Source organism: Phasianus colchicus, chromosome 6 (assembly GCF_987193195.1).
Source record: "Phasianus colchicus chromosome 6, bPhaCol1.hap1.1, whole genome shotgun sequence".
Classification (NCBI taxonomy): Eukaryota; Metazoa; Chordata; class Aves; order Galliformes; family Phasianidae; genus Phasianus; species Phasianus colchicus.
Genome location: NC_143441.1, coordinates 3,848,995 through 3,870,596, shown reverse-complemented (window position 1 = coordinate 3,870,596; position 21,602 = coordinate 3,848,995). Strand labels below are relative to the sequence as shown.

General features: G+C 39.0%; 2 protein-coding genes across 12 annotated transcripts in view; one reads left to right on the top strand and one right to left on the bottom strand.

Moving 5' to 3' along the window:
* Window positions 1-21,602, top strand: part of SUGCT (succinyl-CoA:glutarate-CoA transferase) — a 328,623-nt gene that overhangs the window by 127,092 nt on the left and 179,929 nt on the right. For 10 of the 11 annotated variants that reach the window (XM_090142216.1, XM_090142215.1, XM_090142217.1 and 7 more), the window contains exon 12: window positions 7,710-7,812. In XM_090142216.1, the coding sequence (XP_089998342.1) occupies window positions 7,710-7,812 (103 nt within the window). Of the gene's footprint in view, window positions 1-7,709; window positions 7,813-10,404; window positions 10,625-21,602 lie in introns of those variants that run through there. The other variant, XM_090142219.1, reaches the window with a different exon arrangement.
* LOC149917367 (uncharacterized) lies at window positions 17,166-19,662 on the bottom strand. Its single transcript, XM_090142133.1, is given in 2 exon segments — window positions 17,166-18,174; window positions 18,177-19,662. Coding segments are annotated over 2 exon segments (1,569 nt in total). The 3' UTR covers window positions 17,166-18,091.

The following is a 21,602-nucleotide window of genomic DNA, read 5'->3' as shown; positions in this document are numbered from 1 at the left end:
AGGTGTTTCAGTGCCTTGTGCATCTTCCTCTTTATTTAGGTGATGTTTTCCCTTGATGGCAACAAAGCAGAACTCCGTCATAAGCAAATTGCCTCTGAATGCATCTCTTTCTTGGATATGCACCAAGAGTCAAATTTAAGTGACCCTACCTGGGTGGAGGTTAGATTCAATGGCTACTGCAGAGTCCCCTGGGACTCCCTGCTCATGTGAGAACTGACAGACTACAGAGTGCTTCGGTTTTTATGTTTCCAGTGGAAACCTCTGGTTTGTGAGTTAGATGTACACCCATCCATGAGAACCAAATTTTAATTATGGCTTCCATCCCCCCACTGCTTTTCCTCTGCTTTCACCTTTGTTTCCTCTGGAAATGAACGGTACCAGACAAAACATGGATTATTTTGTGTGTATAAATAGAAACATACGAACACATGCTGTGACATACATGTGTAGTGTATGTATGTAATTCGAGACACAGCTGTGCAAAAGATGCCAGTTTTAAGAGAAGCTGTGTTAGTGAAGGGAGCTCAATCTGTTGACCTCCTTCAAATTACTCTGGAATTTGAACATTAATCCTACCCTGCACCACTGTAACATAGACACATTTTAAGACAGCGCAGCTAAACGTGTAGCACAGAGTACTTGGGAAATTAACCTGTAAGTGGAACCGAGTGTGTGAGGTGTAGGAGTGCAGGGGGGGGTGGGAAATAGCAGGCATTCTCTCAGCCTTTAAAGCAAAGCAGCTAGTGTAATAAGGAACACATAAATTCATCACGGTTAGTGCTCCTGCAGCTAAAGCTAAAAGAATCCACACTGTCTAGAGAGCTAAGTTATCATAGGCTTGAAATCAGAAGTGTTAGGGCTGGAAACGACTCGCAGTGGAACTTCCATTCCTAGCACTTACATTTTAAAGCCCTTATTCTTAACTCTGCACCGCAGCTGCACGTTGTGTATATAAGTGTGAGGGGGAAAGGAATTAGTAAGAAGGAAGCACAGTGGAATCTGATCCCCAGTTAATGAGATCTTTGCCAAATCGTTTCCACCTAATAGCAGAAGAGGAGGGTGCCTGCAAGCCTGTTTGTAAGATGTTTAATTGGCCTGACAAGTAGCACTGTTCAACTCGCATTTCGTGAGGCACATCCAATGTCTGTAAACCACCTTCCTTATCAGCAGTCCTTCTTCTTCTTCTAAACCCCTGTGGGTGAAGTCACTGTTGGTCACTCTACAGGAGTGGATATTTGAGTGCCTGCCTCTTCAGCAAGATTGGTACCTGAAATCGAAAAGATGCTTGAGCTCAGTGAGAGCAGCTGGTGAGGTTTGCTTTCCCTAGTCATCATCTGCCTCACCTTTGGTGCATAGATGGCTCAGCGGTATGGAAAGCAGCTTTGAAGCTGCCATGATTTGTCTTAAAATTATTTGTTTTATGTTGTCATCAGTTTCACATTTTATGAATTGGAATGTAAAAGAGATCCTAAATGTCTCAAACTTTTAAACTGTGAATTGGATAAGCTAATGAATATTTATTCTTATTTTTCTCACTGTTTGTTCAGCTTTTTAAAAAAGTGATTATGAAGTTTGAGATCCTTTCTGTATGTAAATCTGCTTTTTTTTTTTTTTTTCTGATAGCATACATTATTAGCTACAAGGCTGCTGAAATCATGGGAGATCTTTTCATTGATTTTTGAATGAAGCTGTTAATATGTAATTAATATTGTTGGGTCTCTACTTCCCCAGAAATTAAAAGAATAGCAACAAAATCTATGTAACTTTCTATTATTCTCGTAATGCTTTAAGTGATATTTGTTTTCCAGTTGATTTCCATTTCCTTTGTTGTAATTGCAGAAGTTGCAGTCCTTTTGCTTGTTTGAGAAAACGAGAGGAAGGCTTGGAAAAATGAGTACATTTCTAGTGTGTCTAGTTTAACATCTTCTGAATAACAGTAATAATAAAACCAGTGAAACAAATCCTGGAGAATGCTGGGTTTTGCTACTTAGGAATCAGAAGAAACACACTTTGCAGTATGTATGTATTTCTTCTCTCTGGACATTTTCCTTTCATTTAAAAATCACGTGGCTTTAAAAGGGCATGCAAAACATAAGGAAGGATTGTTGATATACGTTCATGTATGGCACATAAGGATGGAGAATAATTAAGACTTCTGTTATGGACATTCTTTCAAGTATGCAGAAATTTAAAACGAGTTTCAAGGTGGCTTTTTGGTACATATCTAGGCCTTTTTTTTGTGTGTGTGGCTGTCACACTGTGTGGACATTCATCCACAGGTGTGAGACATCTTTTAAAGTAGTTGACATATCCATCAGCAAAATATGTCGGTAGAATCGTGTTGATCCCAAGGATGTTAAGTGTCTCTTGCAGTTTTGCTGAGTGATTATTTAGTAGCTGAGAAGTGACTAATTAGACACTGACATGGAGATGCTTACAAAGTATTGAATAACTATTTTGAAAACTGTGTATTTACATTAGGGGATAATGATCTATTATTTGAATTTTCAATTATTTATGTACTTATTTATTTATTACTTTAATTTTGTATAGCATCTTCCAGAGATGCTAATGCAAGAAACTATAAAAGCTATGTAGGTTGCTCTGAAAGTAATGCCTCTTGTTATTTCCATGGAAAGCAACAACATATACAGAGAGCACAATAATGCAGGGTAAATTCTCAGCTACAAAACACTCCTTTTCAACACAGTTCTCACCATTAGCTATGCATTTTTGTTGTGCTTATAAAAATCTGCACCAGTGGAGGTGACCTGCTGTTTCTGGCTGCTGTGACATTGCTAGGAAAATGTTGCTCATGCAGTCTATCTTTCATCAGTCCAGAGAAATGGAAATCAGAGTGCCCTAATCCAGACTACATGGTGGGTATGATAGGGCAGTCCAGCTAAGACTGGCAACGTGCTCCATGGTCTTCAAATTGATATGGTGCCTGGTGTTACCGTGTTGCAAGAGAAAGTTGCCTTCTTAATTGCCCTGACTCTGGAAGTTTGAGCCTTCAGCTTAGTCAGTTGTGATGTAGCAGTCAGAAATGATGGTCTTTCTGGGTTCCAGGAAACCCAGAAGGATCACTCTTTTCCTACCAAAACCAAAAGACACTGCACATCACTTTACCTGCTGAGGGCTACATCTTGAACTTTTTCTTTGATGGGGAATTCACATCTTGCCACTTCACATTGCAGCCCATAATGGTAACAACAGGTCTCATCTCTGGTAATGATGAGACCCTGGAAAATGTCACCTTCAGCCTGATATTGGTTCAGTAGGTCGTGACAATCTTGCATATGGTGTTCTTTCTATTCTTGTGTGAGAGTCTGTGGGACCTGCCTGGCACAAACTTTGCAGTATTCCAACCATTGTTTCCTGATACATAGTTCCCTGCTTGTAATCTGCTGATTTGCATGAATAGGCAAATCAAAACACTCTTCATTTTGTGGTGTGACAGCTGTGCATGGCTTGTCTTTCACATTGCTCTTGTCACTGCTGAGAGGTCCTGCCTTGCTGTGCTCACATCCACTCCTTGGACTCAACAAGCATTAATGAATGCAATTTTTTCTGTACGGAGGAATTCAGTGATGCACCTCTACTTCACTCACTTCCATGTCAGATGCCATTTTGTCAGTGCCCCTTTGCTGCCATCTGTCACATAACATATTTACTTTGTGTAATGGAATATTGGCTGGAGTGTTCAACCTCTACTGTACTACCAACAGACGGTGGTGGGCCAATGTACTAAAATCAGAGGCATTACTTTTGGGGCAGTCTTTTACTATGTTAACTACCTCTTAAAGAGATAATTAGTGCTGAAGAGAGTAAGTGTAGGTATTTGAAACATGATGGATTTTGATAGAAGAAAACGCAAACTCCAGTCATGCTGCAAAACACAAGGATGCTGTGGTGAACTTGGAAGGGAGGAGAGGGTTTTTGTGGTCATCTATGTAAATAAAACCAACCAATCAAAAATAAAAACTGTCACAGAATCCTAGATGTTGCAGTTATGTCTCCATTTGGTTCAAATTGTTCTAAATTAATTATCATGAGCTTCCTATAGAAAGCAGTATCTTGCTTCTGTAGTTGTTCTAAACTTACTTTATATGGAATTGGATGGCTCTATTCTTTAGAGGAGTGTAAGAGAATGTGCTTCCACATAGGATATAGCAATAACCATGTGTCCTAGATGACACAAAAAATGGGGTATATATAAGGAATGTACACAAAGTGGATTCATTCATGCTTTATAGATCTTTATTTCATTGAAAGCCATAAAACGTACTTGGAAAAGGCTTCAGAAACAAAATGACTTTTCTGATATAAAATGTAAGACCTACTATGACAGCTCATGAATGACTGCCAGTACATGTTTGACAAGACCTGATGCACTGCAGATGAGTTTGACATCTGAGATGTGATCACCAGTAAATGAATAGCTTAGACATTGTAGCTGTTTTTTGAAGCACAGAAAAGGCTAACAATGTTTTTATAACATACGGTAAACACAGTTTATATTTATAAACACAGATTATATTTAAAGGAATGTTACTAATGCAGATTAAAGCGGAATCAGTTTGGTGCAGTAGAAGCAGGTTTTAAAGTCTAATAGAAATGGAAGCGTTTTCATGACATTATCCAAAATGATGTCACTTCCAGGCACCTCAGACTGATAACTTGCATAGTAGAGTGCTGGTAAATCTTTTTGCTTTTAATCTCTTCCATCACAGCATCCAGAAATTGTATGTTTTGCTGTGGCATAATTTTTAATAATCTGAAGACCCCATTGCTTCAAGATTATTGAAGTTTATGGCATGCCTTATGAGTTTCACTAGCAATTCTTAAAAAAGAGAAGGGAGTTTAGGTCTTGTTTTTCAAGAAACAACTACACCTGTGGTTTGTGAAGGAAATAAGGTGAGAGCCTTTTTTTTTTTAATTCAAATTTTGGACTTTTGGAGGCTATTCCTTGTATGGCTCTATAATGTTTTTTGGATTACCTTACTGAGTATATAGTTCAAATTTGGAGTTCTTTCTTTAATGTTGCCTGCTGAATTTAAAAATATAGGAAAAACAGGTATTTAGTAGGATTTCTTCCTGTGAAGTAGCATTTCCATTAGTTCAGCCCATGATACATTTTCAGTTCTTATTGTATTTTTAAGCCTGAAATATCCTTAATGTTAACTACTGCAAAATCTGATTCCTCATTTATGTATCACAGCTTCAGTTGCTTCCCAAGAACTGTGCAGAGTCCTACCTAAACTGCAAATAAAACATCATGGGGAACCACTACCTGCTTTCAGTGAAGAAAATCTTAGTACAGGCTTCACAGTAAAGATTCCACCAATTGGTTTGTTCTCCATTTTTTTCCCCAACTCTTTTCAAAATGAGTATGAGTTCAACAACTAAAAGTAAGCTATTTTGAACATGTAAAATACTAGTAATAATTGGGAGCAGCTAAGCTACATAATCGAAATGATTATACAAATAAATCATAGATAATTTAAATGGCATTTTTGTGATTATGTCTATAACAAAGCATTTTAGAGGGAAAAGGGATTCATCTGGAAATAAATAAATTAAATCACCTGTTTGAGCTCTTCTGCAGCCATTTGGTATCATTGAGGTTCTTGAAGACAGACCATTTTTTTAGCCTTTTAGGTGTATCCAGCAGTGATTTTATGTATATATATATACATCAATGTATGCTTTCCCACTGAAAGACAGATGATACTCTAAATCTTTTAGATTAGAAAAGGAGATTATGTGGTGAGTAGGGAAATACAGAAGGCAGTATCGAAGCATGTGGTGTTTTAAAACAAGCAATAAGAGCAAAACTTTATCTAGTCCTCACAAATTCCTGGTGATATATATTTCTATTTTCAGTAGAGAATTTCAGTCTTTTACTGCTCTTGGAAGTTTATGTTGTCTATACTTCATATTTTGGAGCACTGAACTGCTATCAGTGAATACTTAGTAACCTGAACTGCAGGCAGTGTGCATTTTTAATCCATGTCTTATCTTCTATCAGATTTCAAAGCAGCATTTTTCCCTTACTAACGAACAGCAGATATCACAAAATCACAGAATGTCAGGGATTGGAAGCGACCTTTAATTCCATTTAAATTGGAATGTCTTTTAATCCCAAATTATTATTTTTTTAAATGAGAGTTTTATGACCTTTGTTAAAATAAATAAATAAATAAATAATGTGATAATCTTCTATTTTCTTGAGAAATGATACTTCATTATCTTTAGAATACAGTTTGCATACTCATTTATTTTGATTTTCCGTGTTATTCCTCCTTCAATTTCTACCACTATTATTTGTCATCTTTGCACCTACAAAGGAGGAGGAAAAATTCTATTTCTGAGGAAGTGCCATACAAAACTTGGGTATTTCCTATTTATAGTGAAAATTGCATTGGATATTGGGATTAACTCCCACAAAGCATGGACTTCTGCACGGGAAGAAAGACATTACCAGTAAAGCTTGGATCCATACCTATGCCATGTATTAAATGAAGTCAACTCTTTGATATCAGTACTTTCTCTTCTTTATTCTGAGTATCATTAGAATCTGAGTAGTCTTCAGCTGATCTCTGTACATATATGAAAAGATAATTTGTAAGTTTTCTTTGTAATGATTTAATTTTTTTCAGGCGTTAGGGACGAGCTTGGTCTTTGTTTACTTTGATCTATTTCTCTCTGAAACTTTAAAGTTGTTTTTGCATAAGAATATGCTGGAAATATAGCTGAAGGCTACTGATATTGTTCCAGATAAGACTTGGTTGAGCAACGGAATACTAGTCATTCAAGAGATCAAGATTTCTCCTAATTTCATTTCTGTTGGGCCTTTATACCCCATTTCTTTTCAGGTTTGTTCCTATCATGATGGAGATCTTTCCTTTCTAATAACATGGCCTACCTCTGTGTCATTTAGGGACTCCAAATAAGTTCATTTGCTTCAAAACTCCAGAAAGTTACAGAAAATGCCAAGCAAATGAGAGAAGAAAATGTAGCGAAAGAGGAAAAATGCAGTAGAGTAGTGCTACCAGTCTGGAAAATGAATGCTTAAGAAAAATAAGCTAAGCTTTTTGTGTATGAGAAAAGGACAAGAAGCTCTCCATTCACCAGCATAGCCACAGAGTGTATTTGCTGAACTGGATATCTTTAGGATAGATTATACAATCATAAGGCAAATAAACATGTAGTCAATGTTGTTATCTGACCAAAAAATGTGGCTGTTAGTCCTGACATATGTTTTGGATGTAATGAAGGAAAAACACTGTGGTGCTTTAAATCAGCTTTTATTGAACAGTGTTGCATGTTAGACTATACCCACTTTATAACTTTTTTTGTTGTTAAATATGTACATAAAAGAAAACAAATGTGAAGCACATTACTGTAATTAAGGACTGGAGGGAACCCGTTGATCCTTATTTGAAACTGCTGATAAATTTAGCTTTACATCATCACTGGATTTCTTCAGATGAGCAGATAGAAGTCAGTTCAACTAAGTTCTTTGCCCTGTGGCCTTGGATTTGCATTTCTGAGAAACACATGTAGTACATTTTCATTAGGGTATTGACTGGGAAGAAATCAATGGGGAAGGGTATGGAAGCAGTGAGAGGGGGAGGAGAGGTTTTATACCTTTTCCACAATCTGATGCACCGAGTTGAATCCACATGCTTCTTATTTATTCTTAGGTTTTCAGAAAAAACAACAGTCGAGTGGTTGCAGCTCTTTGAAGGCAGTGGAGTTCCATACGGTCCAATCAACAATATGCAGCAGGTATTCTCGGAGCCTCAGGTTGGTTTTCAACAAGCCTTTTCCATGCATTATTACATGTGTTTTACAAACCCTAAGTAATGATCACTTTTCCTGTTACTCAGACCTCATTTCAGCTATATTAAAATGGGATTTGAGACTTTTATTGGGGATTGAGCATAACGCCAATGATATGTTGTAATAAGAAATAAATACAGATCTCTGAATTATTTACATGCTTGGGAACACAGATGCTGCCGTGATGTTTTAAACCATAGGTATTCCATGTCTTGAATGGCATTTCAAAAATGTCTGATAAGGGAAGGAAAGAAACTGTAATATTTAGTGATCACATTCTGTCAGATGCATATTTTCTCTTTTCTGCACGTTTACTCTGAATATCTATTCAAAAAAGTACCTTTCTTGTAGCCCACAGTCAATTTTGTACACTTTTGTGTACAGAATATGGATAACTAGAATTTATAGTTTTTAGGGGGAAAAAAAATGAAGCACAAAAATCTAAACAATATTCTTGCTTTCCAGCTTAGGTGGAGTTAGGATATCTGCATATTCACTGATTCCTCCCCTTCTGTTGGGTTAAAGGGCCTAACAAACTGTCTTGAAGAGTGTAACAGTAGTTCCAGCTTTTCTATTCTGTGATTAATCTCCTTAAAATTAATTTCTAATAATGGAAGTAATGAGAAATGATTGGCTGTTGAAGAGGAAAGGAAGCCAAACTTTTGTGTCCCTTGTCTTTTGTCAAGAAGTGTTTGTCAGGAGTGCAAATCAAATTGTAGTTTTTTGGAAAGGCCGGGCAAATCTCTATCCTAAAGGAATATGTTTATTATATACGTTTGTTATAAATACGTTTATTGTACTTTTAGAAGTATAAACCAACATTATTAGGCCACCATGAGGACAGAAATGTCTTTCTCAGATAAAAGCACTCCTTTACCTTAAAATGATTTAGTACCATGCTTCAGAGTAAGCATGGGCCAAATTCTTCACTTCATAACTTCCACAGGGATTAAAATTCAGCTTTGAAGAACATACAGCTAGAGTCTTTATTTTGCTCAGAACATGGCTGTGTTGGCTGTGCCTGGGGCAACACTAAAAAGATGGTCTGTGGGGATTTTTTGGTGAAGCATCAAACTTAGAGAAGTTGGTTCCACTATGAAACTGCTTTTTAAAAGGTCGTATGTTGTGGAATGGCAGCCTCCCAAACTGAAATAAGATTGGCTCAGTTACCCTGTTCTACTTAGAGTTCATTTAAATATTAAATAACCTGACAGAGTTAGCTTGTGCACAAAAGCTATTACACAGCTTTGCAATAAAGGCTTTTCAAACCATCTTCTCATAAAAGGGCGTACTGATTTCTGTGTATATGGTGGGCTCGTTTGCTTGTTTTTTATTCTGTATAAAACTACTTGAAAACGTTGTCGTTTCTGCACCATTCTCTGAAATAAATGACACTCAGTCACCATGTTCCTATCACTATTGGAAATGAAGTAAGAATATATGTGTTAATGTTGCATTTTATACTTGTGTTTGATTTCTGGTGCTGCCTTCACACACACGGAATGGCCTGGGTTGGAATGGACCCCAACCCATCTTTAAATATCTTGAGAGGCCATTCAGGTCTAGCAGCTTTTTGCCACTGCACGTTGTTGAGTGTGCCTCTCTACCTGCTCATCCTTCTGCTGTTGCATAGAAAGCACACAGCTGGGATAAACACACATACTTGCATATAGCTTTGCTCTCTTATAACCTCGTCTGTAATTTCGGGTTCTTAAGCCTTGATAGTGCATTGGGTCAGTGTCTGCGTTTAAGGAGAAGCCTATCTTGACATCTGAAAATGTGGAATCCAGGTCCTCTGCACCTAGAAGTCCCAGTTACAGCAGAGAAGGAATGGCTCACACCAATGAGCACATGCTATAATAGCAGCAAGATTTTTCTCATGTATAAAACTCAACTCAGTTGTTAAGTTCTCTATATCATTCTCTATAATGGTCCATTATAATGTTCTTGTTTGATTTGCTTATGTTTGTCTTCCCCAGACTCAGTTTAGATTGGAAAGCTGTCGCTTAGTTTGTAATCAAAAGCCTTAAAAATACTGTGTAACAACAAGGATAAATACTTGTACCAAGCCTGATGATACTTCAGTATAGATAAACTTCTGATAGATGGTTCTTAGGTTTAGTTGAGCTCTTCCATTTTGGTGTTAGCCAGCAGAATAGGATCTGAATGCAATTCCATTTTTTAATTTATTGCCACTGTCTTCCTACTAATCTACAGATTTTGTTAATCTGTAATGAAGTCATCATTCATTGTAAGCACAATCTGGCACAATTAGTGACCAATCACAGATAGAATCATAGAATCATTAAGTTTGGAAAAGACTTTTAAGATAACCTAGTCCAGTCATCAGCCCATCCTCACCATGCCCACTAAGCATGTTCCTTAGTGCTGCTTCTACACATTTCTTGAGTGCTTCCAGGAACAGTGACTCCACTGCTTCCCTGGACAGCCTGTTCCAATGCTTGACCACTCTTTCTGAGAGGAATTTGTTCCTAATATCCAACCCGAATCTCCCTTGGCACAACTTGAGGCCACTGCCTCTCATTCTATCGCCAGTTACCTGGGAGAAGAAACCGACCCCTTGTGCCAGCTCAGCTCTTAGTGATGCTTCCAAGGGTGCACACAGCTGGAGCCAGCCAGAGACAGAACCTTGAAAATTGTTGCAGTAACTCAGAGGAGGAATGGAAGCAACTTGAAGGAGGTAGGAAGGACCAGCTAAAGGAGGTGACTGAAATGATCTAATGGAACTTAATCAGCTGCAGGTGTGTTTTCAAATTATATTTTATTTTAACTAACTCAGAAGACAAAGAGGAGTTTGTATAACTTCTATAAACTGAGATAAAGCAACACTTTTTTTTTTTTTTTTTATCCCAGGGCATATTGTTAATGTCATTACAGCTTCAATCATACTGACAGTAAGCTGCCAAAAAACATGGATATATATATATATATATATTTAACTATGCTGAAGTGCCAAGTGATACTTTTTTTTTTTTTTTCCCCATGAACAGAATGAAACGTCCACTTTTCCCACCAATTGTAATCATTTATTCATTTGTGAAGCTAAAATGGATACCACAGGCAGTTGTACTGCTATGTAAATCAGTCTGTGGATAGAAGTGTGTGCTTGTGTGTGTGGTTGTGCATGTATGGTTAAAAGGGTTGAGAGAAAAAGGGGCCAACTTAGTAGTAAAGGAGACAGTTTTCTTAAAAACGAGAGGGAGGAAATATTCATAAAAACTCTTACAAACTTTTAATAGTACAGTATAAACTATTTCCATGAAGCTTTTTATAGTCAAACTTTTTCAAGCTATTAAAAAAAACCAACAACTATGTTCTTTTAACTAGACCAAGATAGTACAAAACATTAAAGGAATTCTTAAAACGTTTTAAAAACTTACCAGTGACCTCAGTATGGTCCTATTTAGGATACTCTGGGGAACATGTGTATGAAATACAATGTGGTTTGAGGTTTTCCAAACAAAACAAACTTAAAAGAGAATGCAATTTTAATAGAAACTATTCAGATTCTATTCAGAATGGCTTTTTGTTTGTTTTCTTTAAAACATCATCCTCCCCTGATTTTGTAACATGATTTCTTTCACAGTCCTTATACAGTGTCATTACTTTAATCAAGTGACTGACTTGTATTGGAAGCAAAAAAGCAACCCAAAACTATTATAAGCAGTTTGTTAGCTAATGTTTTACCAGACTAAATCAATGCTTGTTGATGAATTTTTCTGTATCAGTGCTTCCAGCTGAAAATAAATATGAAAACCATGCAGTGGTACTCTTTTTTTTTTTTTTTCCCCCTCTTTCAAAGCAGTTACAGTCATACCACACAAGTTGAGTACATCAGGTGTAAGACATCACCCTGATGCATCACTTCTGAGAAATATGGGGAGGGAAATATCGGAGCTGAAATATCACAGCTGGCCCTGATTTCAGCTCCTGCCAAACACCTGCAGACTCTAAAAGGATACCAAAACAAAACTCCACCCTGTGGCAAGAGGCCATCCCTTAACAACCCTTCCCTGACTTTGCATCACTATAAAAATTAATATAACATTTTTTACAGAAACCTTAGTCTTCCTGTCCCAGAAGACTGTTACAGTTCCTTTAGACATTTTCCTGAATGTGCCTTGGGAAAAAAAACAAAACAAAACAAAAAAACCAACAACCCAAAACAAAAAAATCCCCCCCCAAAAAACAGGAAGAAAACCAGAAAAATATTGAATTATTGAAAATATTTGATACCTGGGAATTATGTGACCCTTTCAGTTTATTATTTGTGGAAACTCACAAAGCTGGTAGTTTTTTTTTTTTTTTATTAACCTCCAGCTCATCTCTTATTTTGGAAGTTGTTCCACTTGAAAACATCCTGGCAAAAATTTTCTTACATCTGGTGAAAGCTTCTGCAACTAACTGGTGTTGTGGATGCACAGAACAGAAGAAGATAGTACAGTGTTTTTATTTATTTTTTTTTTTAAAGAATCTCATGTGTGGCTGTTGATGTCTTGTTTGGTTGTTTTTGTCTTTTTTTTTTTTTTTTTCCTCCCTACAAATATGGTGATGGATTTTATGGGCCATCTTTTTAATTGTTATTCTTTGTTGAAATAGACTTTTATGGCCCACTGAGTGCTATCCTGATTCAAATGAAATTATATCCACGTCCATAATACTGCAGATAATTATTTATATATTTATTTTTACAAGAAGAGGTTTCTGTAGCTGAAAAGCAGTTGATGAAAGCCTGAGGTATTACCCTGTGTCTAGAAGTAATTCTTAACAGGCAAAAGAAAAAGAGAAATTAAATTTTGCATTTGTCTGTTAAGTACTAAAACTGGTTGGAAATGTTTGATGGAATGTTCTTTTTTTTCCATTTAAAAATGCCAGCTTATTGAAAGTGAAATGTACACACGAAGGTATCTACAATTTAATTCTGTCTTGAAACAGAGATTGAAAACTTATTCCTGCCTGCTTTGCTAAGTCGAAAGTGACCACTGCCTAACTTAGACTTGGTGTTTCAAGACAAATTATTTACTTCACTTTTTAAATTTTATGTGGTCTAAAAGATGCACCACCCATACCTTTAAGTTTTTCAACAGTAGCTCACTCATACTAATTTAAAAATGTTTTCAAGCTTTTTGGTCTGTGGGAAATTGGGGGAAGTGGACGCTGTTGTGAAGTGGAAAGCATTAAGGAATGGAACAGAGTTTGAAGTAGTGAAATGGAAAATGTAGTTCTAACACTGTAGCATGCACATAATACACAGAAAGCCTGCATAATTGTGTATGTGAGGTAGCTCTATATCCAGATGTTAGCAGGAGGGCTCAAAAAGAGACATCAAGAAGTTTTTAATTTTTAGCTGTAGTGAAAGGTGATCCTTAAAAGTGACTGTGATGTAGTGGATGTGCATTTTTGATGTCCCATTTTTTTTAAGGATGTGTCGGAGAAGCTGGCTATTAATAATGAGGAATGAAGTCCCAGACAGTGCATGCAAAATATAAGCTTTCACCTGCTGCCGTGTATTCTGGTGCTGGATGGGCCAGAAGTGTTCAAAACTGATCGTTAAAGGTGTGCTCCTCACTTGTTTTGAGTGCCTGTGTTGTGACACTGTATGCATCCATTGTTCTCCTGGAGGTGAATGAAACTCTTGAAAATGTATTTGGTCATTTTAAAATGTGGTATCCTTGAAAAAGACCTAACATAGCACTTTTACCCTTAGATTTCCCAGTATTTGTGTTTCTTATCTGTGAAACTAGGACTCATCTAAAAGTAGTATTGTAAGGACAGGGAAGTTATGCTTCTGAAATGTATAGCTTCTGAAGTGAGAGCACCAGAGAAATAACCCTTCAGGAATATTTTGTGTGTGTGTGTGATTTGAGTGAGAAATATTAAAGTAAGGCCTGGAACTATACCTTACTTAAGAGAAATAGGAATACATTTGAATATTGTTTACTTCATTGAAGAAGGGAGAAGCCTGACAGAGAAAAAAAGTCTGAGCGTGCACTTAAAACTTGCTGTGTATTTATTTTGTGCCAGCAAGTAAGTGATGCTTAATAACAGGATTTTTAATATTCTCTTCTAATTTCTTTTAAAATGCAGATGTCTGTGAACTTTATCTCCTAGCTGGTACTGCTTACACATTTGTTCAACTGGAAAAAGAGTAGCACGAATATTTTTTGGTAATGGAGAATAAGTTCTCTCAAGCATCATTTTAGTGACCTGTTTTCATAAAAAAGTTAATTGTGTTTCAAAATTACATTTTAGTCATTGTCATTCAAACGTATGAAGTGTCACCTCGGTGTGTTGGAAACACCCTTCTAGGAGGAGACCACTCAAAAAGCTGTATTTAAAAGTTTTGCAGCAAAAAGCATAGCGAAGAAAATCTATTTTTAAACCTTTGTAGTCTTTGTTAGGTCTCAGCATCAGGAATCAGTTAATACCCATGCCTCTCAAACTCCTGGGGTAGTTTCTGTCCCAGAAAGAGTTGCATGTTGCTTCCCTGACTGATCATACCATTCACTGAAGTGCTGTCAATTCTTTGGTTTCAGAGAATCTGTATTTGATGTCTTACTCTCCTTAGGGCAATGCCATCCAACGTTAGCCTGATGTAGTTGGGTGTATTGAGTTCAGTTATTTGTAACTTAGAAATCCCTCACTGAGCAGGAGCTTTTGTTCATAGAAGCTGTGAAACTTGTAGGTCCAATGAATTTTTAATTAGGTCAGTTGTTGCATTTATCCGAAATTGGATGACTCTCAAGTCTGTTATGTGTATAGACCTGGGGTTAAGTGCATGCATACTCTATCAAGCCTTGCAGCCTGAATGGAGAGTTTGTACACTGAAGTGATTGACTCAATTGATTGTTTAGCAGTTTCTTCATCAGAGTGTTTGCTGAATCCCTGATGCAGAACAGTGTCCAGTTGAACATGGATATTCTTTACTTTCCCCACTGTATGTAAACTTTCCCCACTGTATGTAAATTGTGTTTAAGAAAGCTTTTTTTTTTTTTTTTTAATTTTAAGATATTTTTCTTAAGTAGATGTGTATCTGCTTACTAAACAAAATTTACAGTAGGGTCAATGGTAAACACTTTCATTTCGGACTGAATTTCAGGTTTCTCTCCCTCTCCCTCTGTACTGCCTCCAGCAAAGAGTTACATTTTAAGCTTCTTACTGTATTTTTACATTTTCAAAAATAATTGTCACCTTCTGAGGGCTGGAGCACCTTTCCTTTCCTATGAGGAAAGGCTGAGGGAACTGGGCTTGTTTAGCTTGGAGAAGAGAAGGCTGCGGGGAGACCTCATTGTGGCCTTCCAGTACTTGAAGGGAGCGTATAAACAGGAGGGGGAACGGCTGTTTACGAGGTTGGATAGTGATAGGAGAAGGGGGAATGGTTTTAAAGTGAGACAGGGGAGGTTTAGGTTGGATATTAGGAGGAAGTTTTTCACCCAGAGGGTGGTGAGGCACTGGAACAGGTTGCCCAAGGAGGCTGTGGATGCCCCATCCCTGCAGGCATTCAAGGCCAGGCTGGATGTGGCTCTGGGCAGCCTGGGCTGCTGGTTGGCGACCTGCACATAGCAGAGGGTTGGAACTGGATGTTGTTTTCTTCTGCCCAGTGCTGTATCATTGCACCAGTAAAATGAGTCCCTTGGTCGCTCTCAATGACTTGAGGTGTCCCATAGGCAGACATCAGTTTAGTCAGTGCCTTGATGGTATATGCCTGGTTTGCTTTCGGTACTGGATAGGCCTGCAGTAGCCCACTTGCAGTGTCGACGCAGGTCAGGGTATATCTCATCCCCTCAGACCAAGGAAGGGGCCCAATGTAATCAATCTGCCATCACTGGAGAGGATTGTGTCCTCTAGCAAGATGGGCTGTCATTTCCGGCAATGATCTCGGTCTCATCTTAGAGCAAGCATCGCAATCCTGGCATGCCTGGACAATGTCAGGTAGTTGTATGGGCAGCCCCCGTGCTTTAGCAGCTGCCCACATTGTCTTTTGTCCCGCATGCCATAGCTTCTGATGTAACCAACGGGCAATGTTCTCAGATGGTGAATTCTCAATCCATCGAACTCAGGCCAGCGTGTCAGCTTCATCATTTCCCAGTGACTGTAGGGGCTGATGACCAGAAACATGGTGGACACGTATAGTCCTGTGTTTGACTGTATTCCATATGTCTAACCACATGTCTTTGCCCCAGATTGGTTGGGCGTGGATAGTCCATTCCTGGGTGGCCCACTGTGCAATCCAAAGAGTGAGCCCCTGGTACACAGCCCAACTGTCTGTACAGATATTCAGGATACCATCACCGGGTTCCTTGGTTATAACCATCCACACGGCTTGCAGTTCTGCCCATTGGCTGCTCTGACCATCCCCCTCGTCAAACCAGATTGTCTCAGTCGAAGGATGGTATGCTATCACTCTCCACTTGCTCGGGTTGCCCTTGCTGGACCCATCTGTATACCAGGCATCTTCAGGGATAGGATATTTCCCCTCCTGAACGGGGCTCTTCTCTGGTGGAGCGACCAGTGTTTCTTTTGGTGCATCACAATGATAGGTTACTGGGCCTAGGATCTTCTGAAGCTCTTCTTTTAAGGGTGATGAAGACAGACTGCTCCTTTGGCTGAGGTAAGCAACCCATCGTGCCACTGTTTGTGCTTGGGCCACCCCTGTCTTAGGAAGGTGGGTCAGATCTTTCACCCACCCCTGAATCGGCAGAGTGGTCTTCACCATAACTTCAGCCGTCTGGGTTATTGGCTCTACTGCCTGTAATGCTGAATAGGCAGCCAATAACTGTTTTTCAATCATACTGATTCTTTCTTCAGCTCCATGCCAGACCTGAGACCAAAAACCAATGGGGGTCCAAACAGAACTCTGGCGTTGCCACAGGCCCCAACCAAAGCCATCTTGAGTAACGTGAACGTCCAATTCGGCTGGGAGGGTAGGATCGAATATACCCAATGCCTGGGCTTGTTAACTGCCAGTTTTGCCTGTTGGAAAGCATCCTGTTCTGTTCTCCCCCAGTCCCATAGCTGCCCCTTTTTTGTGAGTCTGTACAGTGGCCTTAGCAGCTGCGCTGGGTGAGGTATAAAGGAACGCCAGTAACCCAGTATACCTAGAAACTCTTGCAGCTGCTTTGATGTTGTAGGGACTGGGAACGCCTGAACCTTATCTATGACAGCACTGGGTAGTACTTTGGTCTTTCCTGACCAAACCACCCCCAGGAATTTTACAGACAGGCCCGGACCTTGCACCTTTTGGGGATTTATAGCCTACCCTCTCTGTTGTAAATAGGCGGTTAATGAATCTGCCCTACTGCCTCCAGTGAGTCGGATGTCAGCAGGAGATCATTGATATAATGATACAGATTAACATCATCAGGTTTTTCCCAGTCAGCCAGGTCACGTGCCACTAGATTGTGACGATAAGTTGGTGAATGCACATACCCTTGTGGCAGGACCTGAAAGGTCCACTGCCTGCCTCCCCACGTAAATGCAAAGTGATCTTGTGATTCCTCAGCAATTGGGATACTGAAGAACGCATTTGCTAAATCTAGGACACAATGATAGGTTTTTATCTCCCTACTTAATGTATCCATTAGGGAGGCAATATTGGGTACGGCCGCATGAATAGGCGGCGTGACCTTTTTTAATTCTCTGTAATCTACTGTCATTCTCCATGTGCCATCCGACTTCTGCACTGGCCATATGGGGGAATTATATGGGCTGTGTGCAGGTCTTATAACACCCACTTTTTCCTAATTCCTGCACCGTTCTTGATATTTCATCTTGCCCACCCGGGAGTCTGTGCTGTCTTACATTAGTAATCCGGCGCGGTTTCAGCAGGCAAATAGGCCCATGTTTCGCATGGCCTCTTAATATTGCCTGCACTGCCCGGATACTGATACATCTCTGTCGAAGTCTGAACTCTCCCACAGTTGTCTGGAGAGCCAGACCCCATAGAATATCTATGCCCAAGATGTACTCCTGGACTGGGGCAATAGATACCTTATACTCCCAGGGTGGGAGACACCCAACCCCCAGTTTCAACCATGTTTGGGTGACAGGAATAGTCTGTCCCCATCAAATTTGGTTGGATCTCCATAAATAATTGATGTTTCTGCTCCAGTATCCACTAGTGCCATAACCCTTTGAATGCTTTTTCAGGACCAATAAATCGTTAATTCTACATAGGGCCTACGGTCCCGTCTGGAGGCCATAGGGGGACTAACATCCCTCGTCACACCATGAATTGAGCTATGTCCAATTCTTTTGCTTCCGGTGGCTCAGGCATTGTAGCCCGAGACACCTGAGGCGGCTTTTTTTCCTATTAGGAACAATGAAATCCTCTAAGTTCCATGTCATTGTTGGCGTTCTTTCTATAACCCTTACCCTTGGCTTCTTAGGGTAGGTCTGAAATTTTTGGTTATCCTTTAGTTGTTTCCACAGTTGGAGAAGGATATGGTTGGGCTGGCCATCAATCTTAGCAAATTGGACCCCAGCCCGAATTAAATCATTAAACATTTGTTTTCGGGAGACCCTTATGGGTCCCAATTGAGGAGCTCGGGTAGCCAGTATTTTGGTTTTAGTCACCGGCAAGACCTCAGCTTCTTCTAGTGACCAAATGTTGCGCCTATTCCGCAGGCGTTCTGTTTCTCCTAGATCAGCCACTAACTGCGCAGCCTGCTGGACAACTGCTTCTGAGGCCACTAGGGGATTTAATATAGAGACCAGAGTGCCATACAGATGGGAGGGGGCTTGTTGTAAAATTAGGTCTCTCATCCCTGCTGAGAATTTGACCAGATCCGGGCCATCAAAGGTATCTTCATAAATCGCTTCCCTTACACCTAGCTCACGAATGTAATTTTGAAGGTCCTCCATAGAGGACCACATCCCTGTATGTAAAGGAATATCAGATTTATTGGGCCATACCATACGGCAGGCCGCCATTAACCATTCTATTATAGAATGGTTTTCATCATTATATTGATTACCTGCATATAGTCTTTGTCTAAGAGCAGGATGGATGTTCATTGTGGCCAATTTGGCTATTTCTGGGCCATTCATCAGAACACTTCCTGCCCCAGAATCCCATAGTCTCAGTAACCAAGCTGGCACACTTTCCCTAGGTTTTTGCCTGAATCGTTGGACTAAGTCCATCAGTTCTGTTGCCGTGTACAGTCGGGCTGTTACATGCAAATGGGTTTGAACGGGGGGCCACTGATCAGGCAGCACCCCTGCCGGTCTGTCCTGTACCTTTTTTGTTTTTTGAGATATAACAGGACGGACTTCTAGTGCGTCCATCAAAATTGGGGATTCAAGATTCGATTTAGATGGTTTATTTTCCTGATCAACACAGTCCGTTGATTCAGGAGCCTGGTCATTGTTTATTGAAATACTATGAACTTGACCTATTGGAAGACATAGAATTGGTTTTTTCCCTGTTAATAGGCCAAGTTCCTGTACTAACTTTTCAATATGATTTTTTAAAAGATCATTTTCGTTTACTAAAGTATTGTTCCTTATTTCGGCATTGTTTAAAGCATTTAATAGCGGCCATGCCACTGTAGAAGCAGCTAATTGTCTTTCTCTAGTGACTAATACATCTTTGCCTAGTCCCTGAAAGTAATCCAATAGGCAATATGGGGAAGTGTTTCGCACAACACGTAGGGGGCCCCATTTTTCAATGATAGTTGCCAATTCATAATATGGGGATCCTGCAAATCCTGGGATCTGTCCTGGAATTATTTTATCTAGGGGGGTAGCATTCTCCCCCTTGAACCATTTACAGAAATTCCAAAGAAAGGACATAGTGTAAGTTTCAGTATGTTTGGCTTGCCTACCTGGCTCACCAAGTGTATAATCAATGAAAATTATATAATTTAATAATATTAAGATGTTATAATAACGAAATAAGCAAGAGAGTTAGGCACAGCAAGGCAAAGAGAATAAATAGGAGGCTTACCCAAGTCGTGGGCTTGCTCAGGAAACTCCAGTGGAGGGATCTTCCAAAGAGAGAGAGAGAGATCCTTCCCCACTGGTAGTCAGCTCTTAAATGGGTCTAGGAGAGGTGCAGCCAGGCTCCACCCCTTCCTGCAGCACAGGTGAATTGCTTTCACCTGTGCTCCCAGGGCTGACTCATTGCTTGCCTCAGGTGACTAATCAGAGGTTCAGGCCATGACTCAGCAGTTCCCATACAGTACCAAATTTATCCTAAGCATGGTTTTTATAAAGTAATCCGTGGCATTCCACAGTTTCCCATGTAGATTCATTTTTGACCTTTAATCTATGCCTTATGTAGGAATTGGCTATCTGTCACTGACTTTCTTGAGCTATTTTGGAGTATGTTATCTGTTCAGGTTGAGCACTTTGATAGAAAATTTATTTTTTATTATTTTATTTGATTTGATTTTTCTTCTTACATGTCTCTTACTATTGAGAAGTACTGACAGAAGAAAGGGAGGCTGAAATCGTGGAGCGTGCAGATAAGTTAATGCTACTGCCTTCTACTTTCATGGCATTTTTCAAGCTATTGATTCGTTATTTTTAACATTTCCCTTGGGAATTTAACTTTGAATCTGAAAATTGTGTTTCACTGTCCCTACATTGTGTATTTTCTGGATCTAATATATATATATTTATATATACACAAGTTATCTTATTTCTTAAGATGTACAGGTAGGAACTTCAGTTATATCCATGCAGTATTCTATCATAGCTTGTTCTCCATCCTAAACTGATATATCTGAAAGAGAAAATGCTTTTCAGGGCAATCCCTATTGACTATAATGACTTGTTGCATTTTTCAGTCTTGACGTTCTTGTCTAAGGATGTAAGAACATGCCTATAATGTGAATATGTACTTGAGGCTTTTCTAAGGCATGTGCTTTGAAACACTGAAGGTATGTCCTCAGTGTAGAATGTTTCTTTAATTGCCTTTTTTCTGTCATATGTTCTAAGACTAGTAAATATGCTGCTGCAGCTAGGGTTAGTTTTAAATGTGTTGGTGACAAAGATGACATTTCTTATCTTCGTGGTGAAAACTCAAAATATTTGGAAATTTGAACAGTTTAAAGACATTAAGGTGTATCCTTTCGAATTTAAAAAAAAATGAAAATGTTCCTCAGCTATTCCAGTTGAAATTAAAGATTAAAAAAACAATGTAACTGCTAATCAAGCAAATATCTTGACTCTATCCTATATCACATGTAGGTTTAAAAAAAAAAAAACACAGCAAATTATAGATTCCTTGTGACACACGTGCTATTACAGAACACTTCAGTCATTTTTCTTATTTTAGAGTAAAATCCAAACACATTCGCTCTCACTGCATACATTTTACTTCTCTTTTTATATGACTGATGGAAAAATAAACATTAAATGAAAGCATGTGGAGATAGTTTGTATCTTACAAGTCATCTAGGAAGGGGTGTAGAAGGAAGCATTACTGTCATTTCACAATACAAAGTACTTTTCCAAGCTTCTTGACTATTTTAAAATATATATATGTTTTTTTTTTTTTTAACATACCAGATTTTGCATTTATAAGCTTTCATTGCTTCCAAAGGAAAGACAGATGTGCTCATCACACTGTAGATGTACCTTCTCTGTACCTGTGTCAAATCAAAGGGGCAAAATCCAGTGATGCTATTCTGTTTGAACTGTCTAGCTGACCATCTAAAATAATCTCTGAAGTTGGTAGGATGACAGGTGTGACTGCAACACAATGCTTTAGCTGTGCCCTTAATTAA